The sequence below is a fragment of the Mustela nivalis genome (assembly GCF_964662115.1).
Source record: "Mustela nivalis genome assembly, chromosome: 19".
Taxonomy (NCBI): Eukaryota; Metazoa; Chordata; class Mammalia; order Carnivora; family Mustelidae; genus Mustela; species Mustela nivalis.
This window is the reverse complement of record NC_139038.1, coordinates 10,440,988-10,456,213: the sequence shown is the minus strand read 5'-3', so window position 1 is coordinate 10,456,213 and position 15,226 is coordinate 10,440,988. Positions and strand designations below refer to the sequence as shown.

The 15,226-nt window shown below is 63.8% G+C and overlaps 1 protein-coding gene across 3 annotated transcripts; it reads right to left on the bottom strand.

The window, feature by feature from the left end:
- Nucleotides 1–172: 172 nt before the first annotated feature.
- Nucleotides 173–14,974, bottom strand: LAT2 (linker for activation of T cells family member 2). 3 transcript variants are annotated; one of them, XR_014306043.1, is made up of 13 exons: nucleotides 14,050–14,874; nucleotides 10,505–10,627; nucleotides 10,037–10,076; nucleotides 9,371–9,513; nucleotides 7,698–7,741; nucleotides 7,486–7,546; nucleotides 7,225–7,262; nucleotides 6,787–6,829; nucleotides 6,328–6,383; nucleotides 5,322–5,390; nucleotides 5,033–5,104; nucleotides 4,541–4,665; nucleotides 173–1,012 (listed from the first exon to the last, which is right to left on the bottom strand). XR_014306043.1 is itself a non-coding variant. In XM_082712646.1 (13 exons), exons 2-12 carry the CDS (start codon nucleotides 10,614–10,616, stop codon nucleotides 4,559–4,561), a joined length of 678 nt encoding a protein of 225 aa, XP_082568772.1. In that variant the 5' UTR covers nucleotides 10,617–10,627; nucleotides 14,050–14,974; the 3' UTR covers nucleotides 173–1,012; nucleotides 4,541–4,558. The 3 variants fall into 3 exon arrangements, 2 of the variants coding, with proteins under 2 accessions (XP_082568772.1, XP_082568773.1); XM_082712646.1 differs by lacking the exon at nucleotides 9,371–9,513 and adding an exon at nucleotides 6,912–6,947 and having other exon boundaries at nucleotides 14,050–14,974; XM_082712647.1 differs by lacking the exon at nucleotides 9,371–9,513 and having other exon boundaries at nucleotides 14,050–14,902.
- Between the last annotated feature and the right edge of the window lie 252 nt (nucleotides 14,975–15,226).

Here is a 15,226-nt window from a genome sequence, read left to right as displayed (position 1 = left end):
TCCTAACGGATGGCATTAACTCTGGAAAGTCAGTTTAGCGCCCTGGAAAGCGTGGCCTCCAGGACCGGGCCCCTCTCGCTCAGGGCCTCAGTGTCCTTTTCCATTAGGCAAGAGGCTTGACTTCCGCTCCCCTGGAAGGCTTTGCACGAAGCAGGAAATGCAGACGCGAGAATCGCTAGTAAGAACAGGCTTTATTGAGACGTTTCAGTCGAAGGAAACATGTAGTCCCTCTGGCTGTGGCTTTATCTGCCTCCGAAGGTCCCTGGCGGCCCCTGTGCCTGCAGTGAGGCAGCTGGGTTCCTGCTCAGCTCAGCGAGTCCAGTCCTGGGGCCGGGGAGGACTCGGGGACAACGGAGAGGGGTGCCACTCAGCTGCTCCGCACTGCTCCTTCTCCAGAAACACAACGTGCTTTGCCCACAGCAGACGTCCCCACGGAAGGGCTGTCCTGTAGCCTCACCGCCTCCAAGTGGACTGAGGCCCGAAGAATGGGGCTCTGGGGCCCCCCCGATGGTGGCCATGACGTGTGATGCTTCCAGGAGACGAGACAGGTGACGCTCTGCACCCGGGGCTGTAGATTATTAAATACGGTCCCACCCACATAAATTAACTGTCCACATCCACGGCTCACAAAAAAGATCCCAGCCATCGACACGAGCCAGCAATTTGGAATCTGAATCCGAAGCAAAAAGGCACAGGAATCCCAGCGACACGCGGTGTTTCTCAGACGTGGGGACAGGAAGGTAGCTCGCCTTGACCCCGGGGCATCGGTCAGGGCAGGAGCCACGCTGCCCTCAGCCTTGGGCTCTCGCAGAAGCGGGGCCAGGGGCTGATTTCTCCATGTAACTGTCCTGTCCCCGGCCGGCCCCCCACGGCCTGACGGATGGTCCTCTGGACGTCTCGGTGCGTCTCCCAGGAGTGACCGCGGGCCGTCTAGAGGTTGGGCAGCTCCCGAGAGAGAAGTGACCCCAGGGGAGGCAGTAAACAGCCCTCGGCCTAGTGGCTCCCTCGGCTCCTTAATGAAGACCGAAAAGGTTTGTTAGAAGGGAGAAGGTGGCTTGCACTAGCACTTTCTTCCCCGCCCCCCGCCCTGGCACTGGGATGGCCAGGTCACGGTCAGAGTCAGGGTCAGAGTCAGGGTCGGGGAGGGAGGCATGGTGATAGTCAGCTCTCAGCCACTTTCCTGCAGCCAGGCTGAGAAGGACCCGCCCATCGAGCAGCCTCCTTGTTTTTTGTTTTTAAGATTTTACTTATTTGACAGAGATCACAAGTAGGCAGAGGGGCAGGGGGACGCAGGCTCCCTGCTGAGCAGAGAGCCCCATGCAAGGCTTGATCCCAGGACCCTGAGACCATGACCTGAGCCAAACGCAGAGGCTCAGCGCCCCAAGCTGCCTTTTTTCCCTCCTAAATTCCTATGCTCGTGGATCCTGGCCAAGGCTGGGGTCAGTCAGCACAGGACTGGTGACTGACCTTCCCCTCCAACCCAGAAGGGACCTGCCGGGAGTATCAGATCTAACTCAACACCATTTCTGCCTCACCGAGCAAACCTTCCACTTCTTTGAACGCAGAGATCGGGTCCCTCTGGCCCTCAGCAGGCCACCGCAGATGCCAGCCTGTGGCGTCCCGTGCCCAGAGTGGGACAGCACCCACGATCCAGGTCCAGCCTCGGCCAGACCCCAAGCTTGAACCAGCCCACCTTACAGCTCAAACACCTGCCCCACATCTCTGCTCCCCTCTGAAGCAGAGCTTCTGGAATGTTCACTCCCCGTCTGGGGGCTCCTGTGTTCCCAACACAAGTAGCCTCCCCCCCCCAGCCCGCCGCAACCACTGATCTCACCAGCGCCCACCAGTGCCCGGTGCATCTCCGCCTGCCTCGTGCCTGCTCACGCCCTCCCCAAGCGCCTTCCTCCGGCCCAGGACGCTGCCCTTTCTGCTTCACCGCCCAGCCTCCGGCCTCAGTGCCAGCCCTTGTTCCCCGCCTTGCTGTCCCCGGGGCTGACCGTTGTCACTCTCAATGATGACAGCCCACGTGTGTCTCCAGCCTGGCCTCTCCCTCCGTCCAGGCCCTGCTGTCCCGCTGACCGCTACAAATTTCTCCCCGCGTGGGCAGCTCGAGCCAAACAGGTCCAGAAATAAGCTGGTTTTCCCACGAGGCCTGCCCTGCCCACAGCCTCTCACTGGGGACAGTGACATCGTCTCGCTCAGCCAAAAGACCTGCAGCCCATGGCTCCTCTCTACCTGCCCCCCAGCGCCCAGTGCATCAGCGAACCCTGTGGGCTCCGCCTTCAAAACCAGCCGCGAGGGGCGCCTGCATGGCTCAGCGGGTTAAAGCCTCTGCCTTCCGCTCAGGTCATGATCCCAGGGTCCTGGGATTGAGCCCCGCATCGGGCTCTCTGCTCAGCAGGGAGCCTGCTTCCCCCTCTCTCTCTGCCTGCCTCTCTGCCCTATTTGTGATCTCTGTCTGTGTCAAACAAATAAATAAAATCTTTAAAAATAAATAAATAAAAACAAAAAATTAAAAAACCCACAAAAGACAAAAACAAAACAAAAAAAAACAGCTGCCATTTCGGACATCACAGAGAAACACAGAACATTCCATCCAAACAATAATACACATTGTTTCCAAGTGTACTTGAAACATTCTTCAGAACAGACCGCTTGTTAGGCCACCAAACAAGGCTCAGTAAACATAAGAAGATCGAGATCAGACCATAACATCTTTTCCAACCACAAGGTGACGAAGGCAGAAATCACCAGAAAAATGGAAAAATGCAGTCACGTGGAGGTCAACCAACATGATACCCAAGATCCGATGGGTCGACCAAGCCCTCAAGAAGAAATTTCAGAAATACACAGAGACGGAGCGCCCGGCTGGCTCAGTCGGGAATGCGTGTGACTCTTGATCTTGGGGTCGTGCGTTCGAGCCCCATGTTGGGTGTTAAACTTACTTCAAAATAAATAAGCTTAAAAAAAATCTGAGACAAAAGAAAACTCTATGCATGTTTGCTTTCCCCCTTTACCTGGATTCTCACCGGTCTCTGTGCACCCCTACTGTCCCCTGAATATATTTCCCCTCTCGGCAGCCAAGGATCCTGTTCCCAGGATCCCAGGCCGCGCCCCCGCCCATCTCAGAACCCAGGGGCTGCTGCGTGGCTGCCCCCCCCACCAAGGGCTGCCCCCTCCCCTGTTGTCAGACCCTTTGGGCATGCTTCTGCTCCCCTGCACATACTTCCACCCTCCCCCCCGCCGGTGGGGCAGGCAGGGAGCACCCCAGCTGCTCTGGCCACCCCAGCCCCGCCGTCCGCGGCCTCCTGCCTGTGGGTTTGTCTCCGTGGAGCTTATCACTCCCTCACATGCTACTTGTCCTTCCTGCCTCTCAGCCCGCAGCCATCTGTGTCTTCACTCTCCCCAGAGGGACGCCCTGAACGGTCAGGGATTTGGGTAGATTTTTTTCTCTTTCAAGATTTTAATTTTAGGGGCGCCTGGGTGGCTCCGTGGGTTAAGCCTCTGCCTTCGACTCAGGTCATGATCCCGGGGTCCTGGGATCGAGCCCCGCATCGGGCTCTCTGCTCAGCGGGGAGCCTGCTTCCTCCACTCTCTGCCTGCCTCTCTGCCTACTTGTGATCTCTCTCTCTGTCAAATAAATAAATAGATAATCTTAAAAAAAAAAAAAAAAAAAGAAAGATTTTAATTTTAACTCCTCTCTACACCCAACGTGGGGCTCGAACTCACACCCCTGAGATCAAGAGCCACACGCTCCGGGCACCCATGGGTGGATTTCGTTCACTGCTGGGTCCCCAGCCCCTGAGGCTGACTGGCCCCCCGGAGAGGCCCGGGAGACGTCGGGGAGCGGGTGAGCGGTGGGCTCACGCTTCTGAGGCCTCCTCTCCCAGCCCAGGAGCTGCCCGCCGGCCTGCCTTCGAGAACCCTCTGGGGTCAGTCCCCCCTCCCGCGCGGGGTTACAGCCGGGGCCCCAGCAGCTCGCCGGTCCCGGGGCGGGAGGCTGAGCGCCCTGTGCGTTTGGGGAGCCCGAGCAGGTCCAGCCGCGACCCTCACGGACGCCGACCCCTACCCCCCGGTCCCACGCCCACCCCTGTTGTCCTCCACGTGCTGTGTCCCATTTGCTCCATTTTGCAAGGGAGGAAGAGAGTCCCACAAGGTTAACCCACAAGGTTAAGGCCCTCACTCGAGGCTGCAGAGAGCTCCCCGGGGCCCACCCCTTCACCCCACCACTCTCCAGCTACCTCGGCCCGACACCCCCAACAGCAGACGGAAGCCCTTGTGGCTGCCGTGGGGCTGTGACGTCACCAGGCCTGCCGTGGCGTTGGAGGCAGGGTGGGCACAGACAGCTCAGGAGCTCAGTCCCAACGCCCGACAGAGCCCCCCATTTCAGCACCCATGGGTGCTGCTACCCCTTGACCCCCCGCCGGGACCCCCGTGTGGCTCCCCTAGCCCTGTTTTCCCCTTGGGATGGGCTGGGGTCCCTTCAGGCCTGTGAGGTCCACCACCCTGGGCGGAGGCCGCTGCAGAGGAGTGGCCGTACCTTCCTTCCAGAGCCTTCCTAGGCTTCTGGGGCTGCCACGCTCTGATTCACGTAATCAGGGTCGTCGTCGTCGTCCTCGTCTGGGCTGCCTGCCAGGGTCAGAGGCTCTTCCCTCGGGGCTCGCTCTGCGGACCAGCGGGCAGATGGGGGGCAGACGGGTCATGCGGACACACCCACACCTGTTCCCCCAGCCGGGGGCTCGGGCCCAGGCCCCCAGATGCCGCGGAACAGCCTGCAGGAAATGCTACACGGAACGCTGCACCGGTCCCATCTCTGGGGTTTGCCAGAGATTTCCACCCGGGGGGGCCTGGCGTGGTTCCAGGCCACGGCGGCCACAGATGGGCCAGAGGCTCCGTTGTGAAATCAGCTACAAGAGCGACACGGGAGCCTGCCCTCCCCCAGCCCCCCACGCACAACCGATGCTCCCTCCCTCTCCACAGCCCCCCTGCCCGATCCTCCCAGGTCCAGAGCTCCTGCTCTCCCCCAACATACCCAGGGCCCTCCTGGACTCCCGCCACTGCCGGATGGATGCGGAGTTCTGGTAATCCTCCGATCCCTCGTCACCTGCGAGGAGACCCCGGGAGAGGGGCTGGCACCGGCGGCAGCCGCTGTGGCTGCTTGTCAGGCGCCTCAGGGGAAGAAGGGACCCTGGCCGGGACCCCTGGGGCCTCACCCAGGTGCTCGAGCCAAGGGCGAACCTTCCCTTCTGGGTTGGAGGCGGGCGGTGACTTGGACCGGTGCGGGCGGTCAGTCCCTGCCCAGTCCCCGGCCGCAGCCTCACCTGAGTCGGGCTCCGTCCGCGCGCAGATGAGCACGTTCTCGTAGGAATTGGCATCTTCGTTGTCCTCATCTGCCAGGGGAGGGGGGCGGGTCAGGTTGGCCCGGCGGGCCTGGCTCCTCCTCCCTCCGTCCGTCCTGTCTTGGCCTGCCCTGCCAAGCCCCCCGCCCTCTGTGTCCCGCACGGGGTCTCGGAACATTCTCCTGGACAAGGTTCTTAGTGGACGCTGGCCTGGCTCCGGCGGCCTCCACCCTGGGCTCCTTGCTGGTCTTCCAAGACATTAGGGGCGGGAGGGGGCATCAGGGGGAGGGAGGGAGGCCCATTGCTACCGGGCAGGGAGGGGCAGGGAGAGCCGCTGGGGGCCGTGGAGAGACAGGAAGCAGGCCTGGGCTGTCCTAAAGCCTAACCTTCAGGCAGGCAGGGTGGGCCTAGGCCCAATGGGGTCTAGCGGAGCCTGGCACCCCCCCCTGCAAGCTGAGTGCCAACCGCTGCGCCCCCCAGTGGCAGCCATCTGAGCCAAAGCGGCTTCAAGGGAGGAGGGTCCCTCCCATATTCAGCAGGGGTTGGGGGGAGAAGAGAACCCCCCTCTCTGCCTGCCTTGCGCCCCACCCCTGCAGCCCCGGTGGCCCAGGCAGGAGCCAGGGGCGCGGGGGGCGGGGGGGCTTCAAGCCCGGACCTGAGCTCCTCCCAGCAGGCCCCGCCCCCCCGTCCTCAGGTGTCAAGGTCCCAAGACCCCAGCCTCCTTAGAGTCTGTGGAGTATCAGCGTGGCTGCCTGGCCCCGGGCCTTCCTCCGAGGTCCCACAGCACTCATCAGGGGCTGCCCAGCCCTGAGGGGGCCCCCGAGTGATGAGGGGCTCAGCCTCCCCCCCGCTACCCCCCCTCCCAGCTCCCCTTCTTGTTCCCGCACCTCTGCTGCTCTCTCCCCTCCCTGCTTCCCACACACACCCCTTCCCTCCTCTGCTCCCGGGGGGTTCCCCTGCCCCCTCCTCCCTGCCCCCTCCCCCTCACCTTCCCAGGGCTTCCGGAACTGCCCCCAGTTGTAATAGTCCATGGAAATGGGGTCTCTGGCAAGAAGACACAGACACAGAGGTGGCTGGGCAGGCCGGGGTTTGGGCCGAGGGGGTCCCGGCGGATGCACTAGCCGCCACCCCGCGTGGCTCCAGCCCGACTGACTTGTCACTCTAAGTAAGTCTCTGTCTTCCCTGGGCCTCAGGTGACCCATCCGTGAGCCAGAGAGACATCCCTGATTCTTGCTCTCTGGGATTCATAGAACTTATCTCTGGGCGATGCCCTAGAGAGGGGCCACGTCCCTGTCCCCACAAAGGAGGGACGTGGCCCCCTGAGGGGAAGTGGGCTACCGAGCACCTTCCTGGGCCCCGTGGCTTCTAGGGCAGGAAGCTTTCCTAGAGGGAGGACGTTGGGGGGTTAGAGGGGAGGGGGAGGCGCGGGCCAGAGAAGGCCACTCACGGGTGGGCTGCTTCGGGGCCGGATCTGGGTCCCCGTCTGGTCCCTGCAGGAGGAGGCAAGGGTCAGGCCTGAGCGCTCGGCCCGCGGGCCCCACCGCAGCCCCCGCGCCCCGGGGTCCCACCCACCTTTGCTGAAGTTCTGGTACCTGGAGGACTCAGAATCTGGAAGAAAGGCCGGGCTGGGCTCACGGCTTCCTCCGGCCCCCGGCCCACCCCCGGCCCCAGGGAAGGGCCTCCAAGGGCCCCAGGGAAGGGCCTCCAAGGGCCCAGGTGTTTCCTGCCTTCCCACCTAGACACCGGGTCTCTACCTCCTCCCGGCCAGGCCCGGCCCAACTCCCCCGGGCCCTCGGGCCTCCCCACGCTGCACCTGTCCCACCGGATGGTCACCTGCCTCGGCCCGCCTCACCCCTGCCCCACCCCGCGTCTCAGGGCCACTCACCCTCGAGGCTGGGGGAGAAGCGCAGCAGCTTGTCCTTCCTGCAGGAAAGGGGGGAGGGAGGAGCTGAGGGGGGCCGGCGGGGAAGAGGCCCCGGGGTTTCGGGAATGACGGCCCCACAGCCCCCTCGTGGGGCCCTCGCGGTCCAGCTCTGGGGCTCCGAGGTCCAAGGGCTTGGCCTGAGCTCAGCCAGCTGGGGACCTTCCCATGGCCTCCTATGGGGCTGTGACCCCTCTGGGCCTGGGATAGGGGGCTTAGTCCTACCTTGTTGGGGCCACATCGGAGTCCATGTCCACCAGGGCCCCAGGCCAGGCTTGCCTGACCACTGCAAAGGACAAGGGGGTGTTGGTTGGGCCCCCAGGCCAACCTGCCAGCGCCGTCCCCCCATGCCACGAGATCGGGCCTGGCCGCAGTCCCGAGATGGACACCCCCAACCCTGAGCCTTGTCCCCTGGACCCTTGGGTTCGGGGACTCACAGGAATAGGTCCGGGCCACCGCAAAGTTCTGTTGACTCTCCTCCCTGGAAAAACACAGAGCTGTGCCGAACCAGGGTCTGGCCCCCCCATAGCCCAAGTGACAGACAGGAGAGACGGACAGACAGGGACAAGGACCAGAGAGTGGGGAGGGGCAGACCAGGGCAAGAGAGAGAGGAGGAGCTGACCCCTCTCTGGGCCTCAGATCCAGGGCTTCCCGAAGCCCCCATTCTCTGGACTAGTCCCCAACTCTGCCCACCGGGCGTCCACGCTTCTTGTACAGCCCCGAGCTGGAGCTGGCGGCCTCCACGGCCTCCCCAGGACCTCCGGAGATGGTCCGGAAGGGCTGCGGGCAGGGCTGGGGTGGTGGCCCTCTGATTCTGAGGTGAGGGTCCGGCGACTCTTCAGGGACATCAACCAGAGGGTAACCAGCCTTCCTGAGATGTTCAAATGCACCATTTACTCCCACATAACTGGCGAGGTAAGTTCAAGGCTTAGCAGACACAGCAAGGCAGCTGGCCATGCCCGGCATTTCATTCTTCCTCGGAAATGGATTTTTATTTAGGTCCACCTAGAAGACTGTATCTTCCAGCCTCTCTCGTGCCTGAGTGTGGCCATGTGATTAAGCTCTAGTTAATGAGACGCAAGCCAAGACTGTTGGGACTTTAGAAGAGGCATTGCCAACAGAAGTGCACCCTTTTTGTCCTTGTCCTTCCTTCTTACTACTGCTTGGAACACACAGGTGAGGGCTGGTGCTCTAGCTGCCATTTTGGAGCGTGAAGTTCCCTTGAGGATGGAAGCCACTGCTAAGGATGGTAGAGCAGATTAGCTTCTTTAAAGCCTTTTGGCTTCCTCCTCTGGACCAGAAGGGGCGCCTGGCCCAGCCTTCCAGGAGCTCTGGGGTAGGGGGGCTGGGGAGGGGTCAGGGTGACCTGATTTAGGAAGGATGTTCTAAACGCACGGGCAGGACTCAACCCAAGTGAAGTGGGGTTCTCCCCTCCCGGCCTCCTCCTGCCCAGGCCCAGCCTTTCCACTTCCCATTATGAGGTGGTTTCGTTTCTGGCTCAAACAGCCTGTGTTTCTAACATCTATCAGAGGCCCGGAGTGGGCAGGCACTGAGAGAGGAGGGCAGAGAGGAGGGGAGACTAGGGAGGCCTGCCTGGGGGCAGGGGCGGGGCGGTGGGGGGCAGCCCCAGTGGAGACTGTGGGCTGGTCATCTGGAGGACCAAGTGGCCAGAGAAGCCTGAAAAAGCCCAGCCCCAGCCCCAGCCCCAGGGGTGGGCATGGATGGGGACATTCTATTTTCAAAATTTCATTGTGGCTTTTCAGTTGCAAAAGGAAATGAGAAAGGGTGTGTGTGTGCTTTTGTATTTGTATGTGAGTTCCTTCCTCAGGCGGGAGCGCGCAGGGGCGCGTGTACACACACACACACACACACACACACACACACACACACACACACGGCACCGGTGGTGGGGAGAGGAGCGCTCCCCTGAACAGGAATGGGGGGTGGCGGGGGGTGTGAGTGGGCGTGCTGGCCCGTGTGCATGTCGCACGCAGGTCTCAGAGGCCCCCAGGCCTCCCCCGGGGGGTGTGCCTGGAGCTCCACCCGGCCCGGACCCCACTGCCTGGCCTGGGGTCAGTGACCCCCCACCCCATTTCCTCTCTACCCCTACCTCCTTCTTCCCAGCTCCTCTGTGGCTCCCCTCTGCCCTTAGGACAGAGGCCATGGATTCTCCCCACGGTCGAGGCCCTCCTCATCCACCAGAGATGCCCACACGTGCCACCTTGTCCCCAGAAGAAAGTGTCCACCCCAGGCCTGCAGGGGGAACCACCCGCCACGTTCTCTCTCCGCCATGTCTCCTTTTGCCTTCTCCCGAGCCCCCGAGGACATGCCCACCACGCCCTCCCAGAGCTCGGCTGGCCTTTTCCAGGGAGACTTGCGCGTGGCTCACATTTTCTCTGCACCCGGTCTCTGCTCCCCGCATGGCCGGGGAGGGCAGGGCTGTCTGTCAAGCCCCAGCGCCAGCCCGGTGGGCTCCCCCAGGCTGGGGGCAGAGGGTGGATCTCTGGAGATAGAGGGAGGCCCGCCAGAGAGTGGCACCCCATTTCTCCAAAGCTCTCCCAAAGGCGGGGGTGGGGAGGGGCGAGGGGGCAGTGCGCGGAGAGCCCCGAGGTCTCCTCCCTCGCTGGACTGCTCTGGACCCACTAGAGCCCAGCGTGGAGGCGGCGGGAGCGAGGGCGGAGGGCAGGGGTGTGTGGACAACACGAGGGGAAGCCTGTGTGCTTGCCCACAGTCAGGGGACACGAAGTCCCTGGGCCGGGGACACCGGGACACTCACGGGCTCCTCTGCTCATAGATCTTCTCAGACTTCTTCACCGCTGCAAGAACAAACCCGGATTAGCGAGCGACCCCAGGCCCAGGTGGGAACGGAGATCCGACAGACATCCGCCTTCCTCTTGGCTCCCCTGTGCCCTGGGCAGGCCTCGGATCGGACGAATGGGACGTGGGGGCCGGCCAGCCCACCCCCTAAGCCACCCGTCGTGGACAGGATGTTTGCTATTAGGAGAGCAGAGCCTGGAGAAGGTGGATGCTGCAGGCAGCACAGCAGCCCCCCAACCCCCGTTTTTCCAGAACATTCCCCAGCCCCAACAAAACCAAAGCCCCACAGTGAACCAGACAACCCCCCCCCCCCCCGTCTTCATGGGTGGCTCAGGGCCTCCTCCCTGCCTTGTGAGACTTGTTTGACCGCCTTTGGACCGCAGCCTGGGCTAGGGACCCTACCCCTGTCCCCGCCACGTGCCCTTACCTGGGCGGGAGCAGCGCACGCACAAGCTGGCCACTGTCCCCAGCAGCAGCAACAGGGCCACCCCGGGCCACAGCAGCTCGCTCTCCACATTCATGTCCACTCCTGGCCACATGTCCGGCAGTGCTGCAACGTAGGACCCCCTGTGACCGGCTCTGTCGGGTGTCTGTCACCCCCAGACCCTGACAGCCCCACAGTGGAGCCCAGGCCATGGAAGCACCATCACCCCTCCCTGTCCGAGGACCGAGTCAGGCCACAGCCAGGCCTGCTCCCCCATCTGAGCCCAGACCTTCATCCCGGGCCCCCAGGGCCGTCCCCCACACTTGGTAAGTGCTGGAAGGTTCTGGGGACCCACCAGACCATCCCATGTGGATATGTCTCAAAGTGCCCTCGCTTGATCCACACAACCACTTGTTGGCGGGAGAGGCTCCCAACATTTCACAGACACAGAAACTGAGGCTGGGGATCCCGGCTGCAAAGGGGAAAGACAGGATTCCAACTCCGCCTCCGGACAGCCTCACCTGCTGCCCCCTGCAAACCCAGCTTTGCTCCCTGAGCTCAGTCCTTGGTCCCTTCCATACAGAAGACCTGGTAGCCCCCACGCACCCCAGGGCACTTCTCTGTCCCTCTCTGTGCCCCCCAGGGGAGCTGGGAGTGGGATTTCCTTCCTTTCTAAGATTTCATTTATTTATTTATTTGTCAGAGAGAGAGGGACAGAAAGAGCACAAGCAGGGGAGCAGCAGGCAGAGGGAGAAGCAGACTCCCCGCTGAGCAGAGAGCCCGATGCGGGGCTCGATCCCAGGACCCTGAGATCACGACCTGAGCCAAAGGCAGACGCTTAATCGACTGAGCCACCCAGGCTCCCTGGGGTTTTGTTCGTTAAACACCGAGGGGGTCTTGAGGGCTGTAGGGGAGGAAGGGTGCTCTGGGGAGAGACTGGGAGGGGGGACCCTGTGGGGAAGGGAACCTCGGAACCCAGCCTGACACTGGGTCAGTGACCGGCCCCAGTGGAGGAGCCACGCTGTGATGGCCTGTCCTTGACCGAGCCACAGGCAGCCACACACCCAGGCCCGGGAGGACAAGTACAGCCCTCTTGGGGGGGTTTCCCAGGAGAATCTTGGCATCCCGAGAGACCCAGTCAGTCTCCTGGCAGTGGCGAGGGACACAGCTGAGGGCCGTAGCGGGGTTTCCGAGGGAGCCCTGCCCCAGGAACGTCCCCCTCTGTGCATGTCTGTTTCTGCAGGCTCGGCCCCCCGGGAGGAGGGCTTCTCCCCACTTTCCAGCTGGGGAAGGCGAGGCACAGGGAGAAGCTGAGCTCTGTACTGCCCAGCTCCTGTTTGGGGCTCCCCTGAGGCCTCGGCCGCACTGGGCTGCCCCCTCACGTCCCCGAGCTTCCTGAACCCTCATGGCACAAAGGACAAGGAGGCCCGAGCCACACTGAGCTCCATCCGGGCTGTCGCGGTGAAGCCTCTCTCCTTCCTCGAACACTGAGTGAGTCAGCGGGAACTCCAGAATTCCCAAACCTCGTGATGGGATAGGAGGGCGTCCGTGGGGAGCCCCTGCGCTCGGGGACTGGACCCTACCCCCCCCACCGAGCCTGCATAGCCTCCTCCTTCCGTCCACCAGGGCCACACCGGGGCAGGCTGTCTGCTGGGCCTCAAGCCGCAGCCCAAGGGCACTGGCGGTGGTGCAGGGCTGGGAGCACCGGGTCGTGGAGGGAGGACTTCTGCCTGTGCCTCGGGATCTGTTAGCCTCAGTCTTCTCATCTGTAAAATGGGGACCAACCCAGGGCCTTTCTCAAAGAACTGCCGGCAGATGATAAGCAGCCGGGCTCGGCGTTCGGGCTTCCCAGAGAGAAGCCTGTGTGGGCTCCTGTTTCTGGTTTGGAGAACTCCCTCGTGCTCCTGAGGCCTGGCCCTCAAGGCCGCCGTCCCGGGGGAGGGCGGCTCACCATCCCAGGGGATCCTGGCCCCCAGAGAGCCTTCTTGCTTCCCGGATGCCCCTGCTCTCCTGGGACAAGCAGCAGGGTCTCTGTGGAAGGGGACGGGGCAGCCTCTGGGCGGCGGGCAGCCTGCCACAACGTTATCAGAGAATTCCTGCCTGTTTCCCCACCCCTGCACGCGGGCCTGAGCCTCCCCCCACCGCACCCCTGCCTCACGCGTGGGCCATCACGCCGGGACCCCAGGGCAGGCTGGGATCCGCCCCAGCCCCTCCGTTGTCCCAGACACACCAAGACACACTGTGGGCGATGCCGGGGAGGAACAGCGAGGCCCAGAGAGGGAGCACTTGGTCCAAGTTCCTCCAGCGAGCCAGTCCCGGAGCCAGGATCCCCAAGCTCGGGCCGCGCCGACCCCCAAGGCCCTCCCTGCTCTTGGACCCCTGTCTTGTATTACCTTTTGTAAGAACCATGAAATGTTTTTTAAAAGAGAGACCCATCTGAGGAACAGGCCCTCGGCGGCCCCCAGACGGAGTCAACCTGCCGCCAGGCCTGGCTTTCCCACCAGGCTCTGAGCTGGCGGAAGAGGTCTGGGGGAGGAGGCTGAGCCCCCAGAAGGGCCCCAAGGGGCCGGCAGGGCTGGGTCGGGCGGGGACGCTAGGCGGCCACAGGCCGTGGCACGCAGGCCAAAATAGCACAAAGGGAAGTACGCAGTTTTCAGATGAACAAAGTTTGCAACAGCCCGGCTGGGGGAAAGCCCTCGGGGCTGGGCCTGGCCAGTGGGAAAGGCCCTCAGAGACCCCCTCCTGCCCCGGCTCCCTGCCCGCCTCAGGCCGCACCTGCGGAAGGAGGCCTCCCTGGGCCACAGGGCGGCCTATGGGGTAGGAGACAGAGGTTGGGTCCGAGCCCTGGGGAGTTTTATCCGCTGGACTCTGTTCCGTTTTCCCCGTCATCTAGGCCTTCAGCCTAGGGGCCTCTAATGGAGGCTCCGGAGGCTCCGGTGGCCACTGCGGGGGCCCGGGCAGCCCTGGTCCTGGGGCAGAGGTGGGGGAGGGTGGCGGCCGGCGTCAAGGAGCTCCCCAGCCCAGGGCTGCTGGGCCAGGTGGGGGCCGGGCATGGGCGGCGGCGGAGGGAGAAGCCTGCTTCCCTCTGGTCCGGGGCCCCGGCGGGCTCTGGGCACACTTGCCCGGAGAGTCGCACCCGCCCTCCCCCAGCCGAGCGGCAGGGATGCTTCAGCCCCATTTCGCAGATGAAGAAACCAAGGCTCCTGGGTCTGGCCCCTCACCGGGTCTCTGGAAGCAATGAGACGCCCCCCCACTCCTGCCAGGAGACCCCCCGCCCCCCAGGCCCGTGTAGGCTGGACTGGGGAAGGCGCGGGGGGGGGGGGGAAGCGCTGGAGCCCCAGACCCGAGCAGGTTCCCGAGAGCGGGGGTCCCTAGCCAGGGGGCCAAGCGAGGGAGAGCCAGGTGTTCTAGCAACTTCCCAACCCCCCAGCCCTCCCGCAGGCCCCGTAGGGCCATTCCCACCCCCGTGGGGGGTCGGTGGGAGGCAGCCTCGGGGGCCCCCCACCCCGGGCCGGGCCGGGCCCCGGGCCCCGCCGAGGAAGACTCACCTGAGAGCCGGGCCTTGTCACTGCGGCCCCCTCATGCCGAGCCGGCGTACCTGCCGAGCGGACGCGACGCCGCGGATACTGGCGGGCAGCGGGCGAGGCGGCGGCTTCCTGTCAGCCCTGAATCATCTCTCACATCCGCCGCTCGGCCGGACCGGCCACCTGCACAGCCGGGGACGCAGAGACACTCGCAGAGACAGGGAGAGACGCTGAGAGCCAGACGGAGGGGCGAGAGCGAGAGACAGGCACCAGCACGGGCTCAGAGAGGACAGACGCACGGACGGACACACGCGCGTGCACACACACACACACACACACACACGGAACCCTGAGTCACACAAAGAGGAAGAGACACTCAGAGAGACGGGGAGAGGGCGAGCGGAGTGGGGTGAGCCCTCGGACACACACACACACAGGCGGCCAGAGAGCAGGAAGCCACGGAGAGACACACACGCTGAACCCCATGCACACACACACACATACACACCCGGAGAGGGAGAGGCCCCGAGAGAGACACACACACAGAGAAAGTGTCATAGGGCACGTGTCAGAGGAGGCGGGACGGGGAGGTAAGGTGAAGCGCTGGAGAAGGGGGAATGAGCCACGAGCCATGGCTCCCCCCGCCCCCCTCCCCCACAGTTCCCAGAGACCCCCTCCTGCGGCTGCTAGTCCTGCCATCGCAGGCTCCTGGGGGGGCCCATAAACATCCGGGGTGCTTCCGTGTCTCCTGTTACTGGGCAGTAAGTGACTGGCCCAAGGCCATCAAACCCCTGGTGGCACCGACACTCCCAGGAGACCCCAGGGAAACCACCGTCTGGCATTTCAGACCTGGGCTCCTTGGTCCCGGGGTCCCCCCTCCCCCCCCCTCCCGCTCCACCGGGCAGGAGCACTGGGCTTCTCTTTTAGCCTGTCAGGGGCGGCCAGGGCTCAGACAGGAGGCCCAGCCCCCAAGGCACCAGCAGGCCAGGGCCAGGGCCAGGGCTGCCCGGGGCTGCCCCCCTGTGGGGAAGAAGGGTAGTGCGCCTGCCCGGCCTCCCTGTGGGAGATCCTGCGGGCCTCGCCCCGGAGCCTGTCCCCATCCTGGGGCAGCTGACTCCCAGACTTGTGCGGGCACCGCCACACCCCCTTGCCCCACGCGGGGCAACGCTGCATTCGGCTCCCTTGGTGACTGGCCCCTTGG

Coding starts and splice junctions, on each gene's coding strand:
- LAT2 (XM_082712646.1), bottom strand. CDS start 10,616: ATGTGGCCAGGAGTGGACATGAATGTGGAGAGCGAGCTGCTGTGGCCC. Junction 7,263..7,485: donor TCCGATGTGGCCCCAACAAG/GTAGGACTAAGC, acceptor CCTTTCCTGCAG/GAAGGACAAGCTGCTGCGCT. Junction 5,391..6,327: donor GTTCCGGAAGCCCTGGGAAG/GTGAGGGGGAGG, acceptor CTCCCCTGGCAG/ATGAGGACAACGAAGATGCC.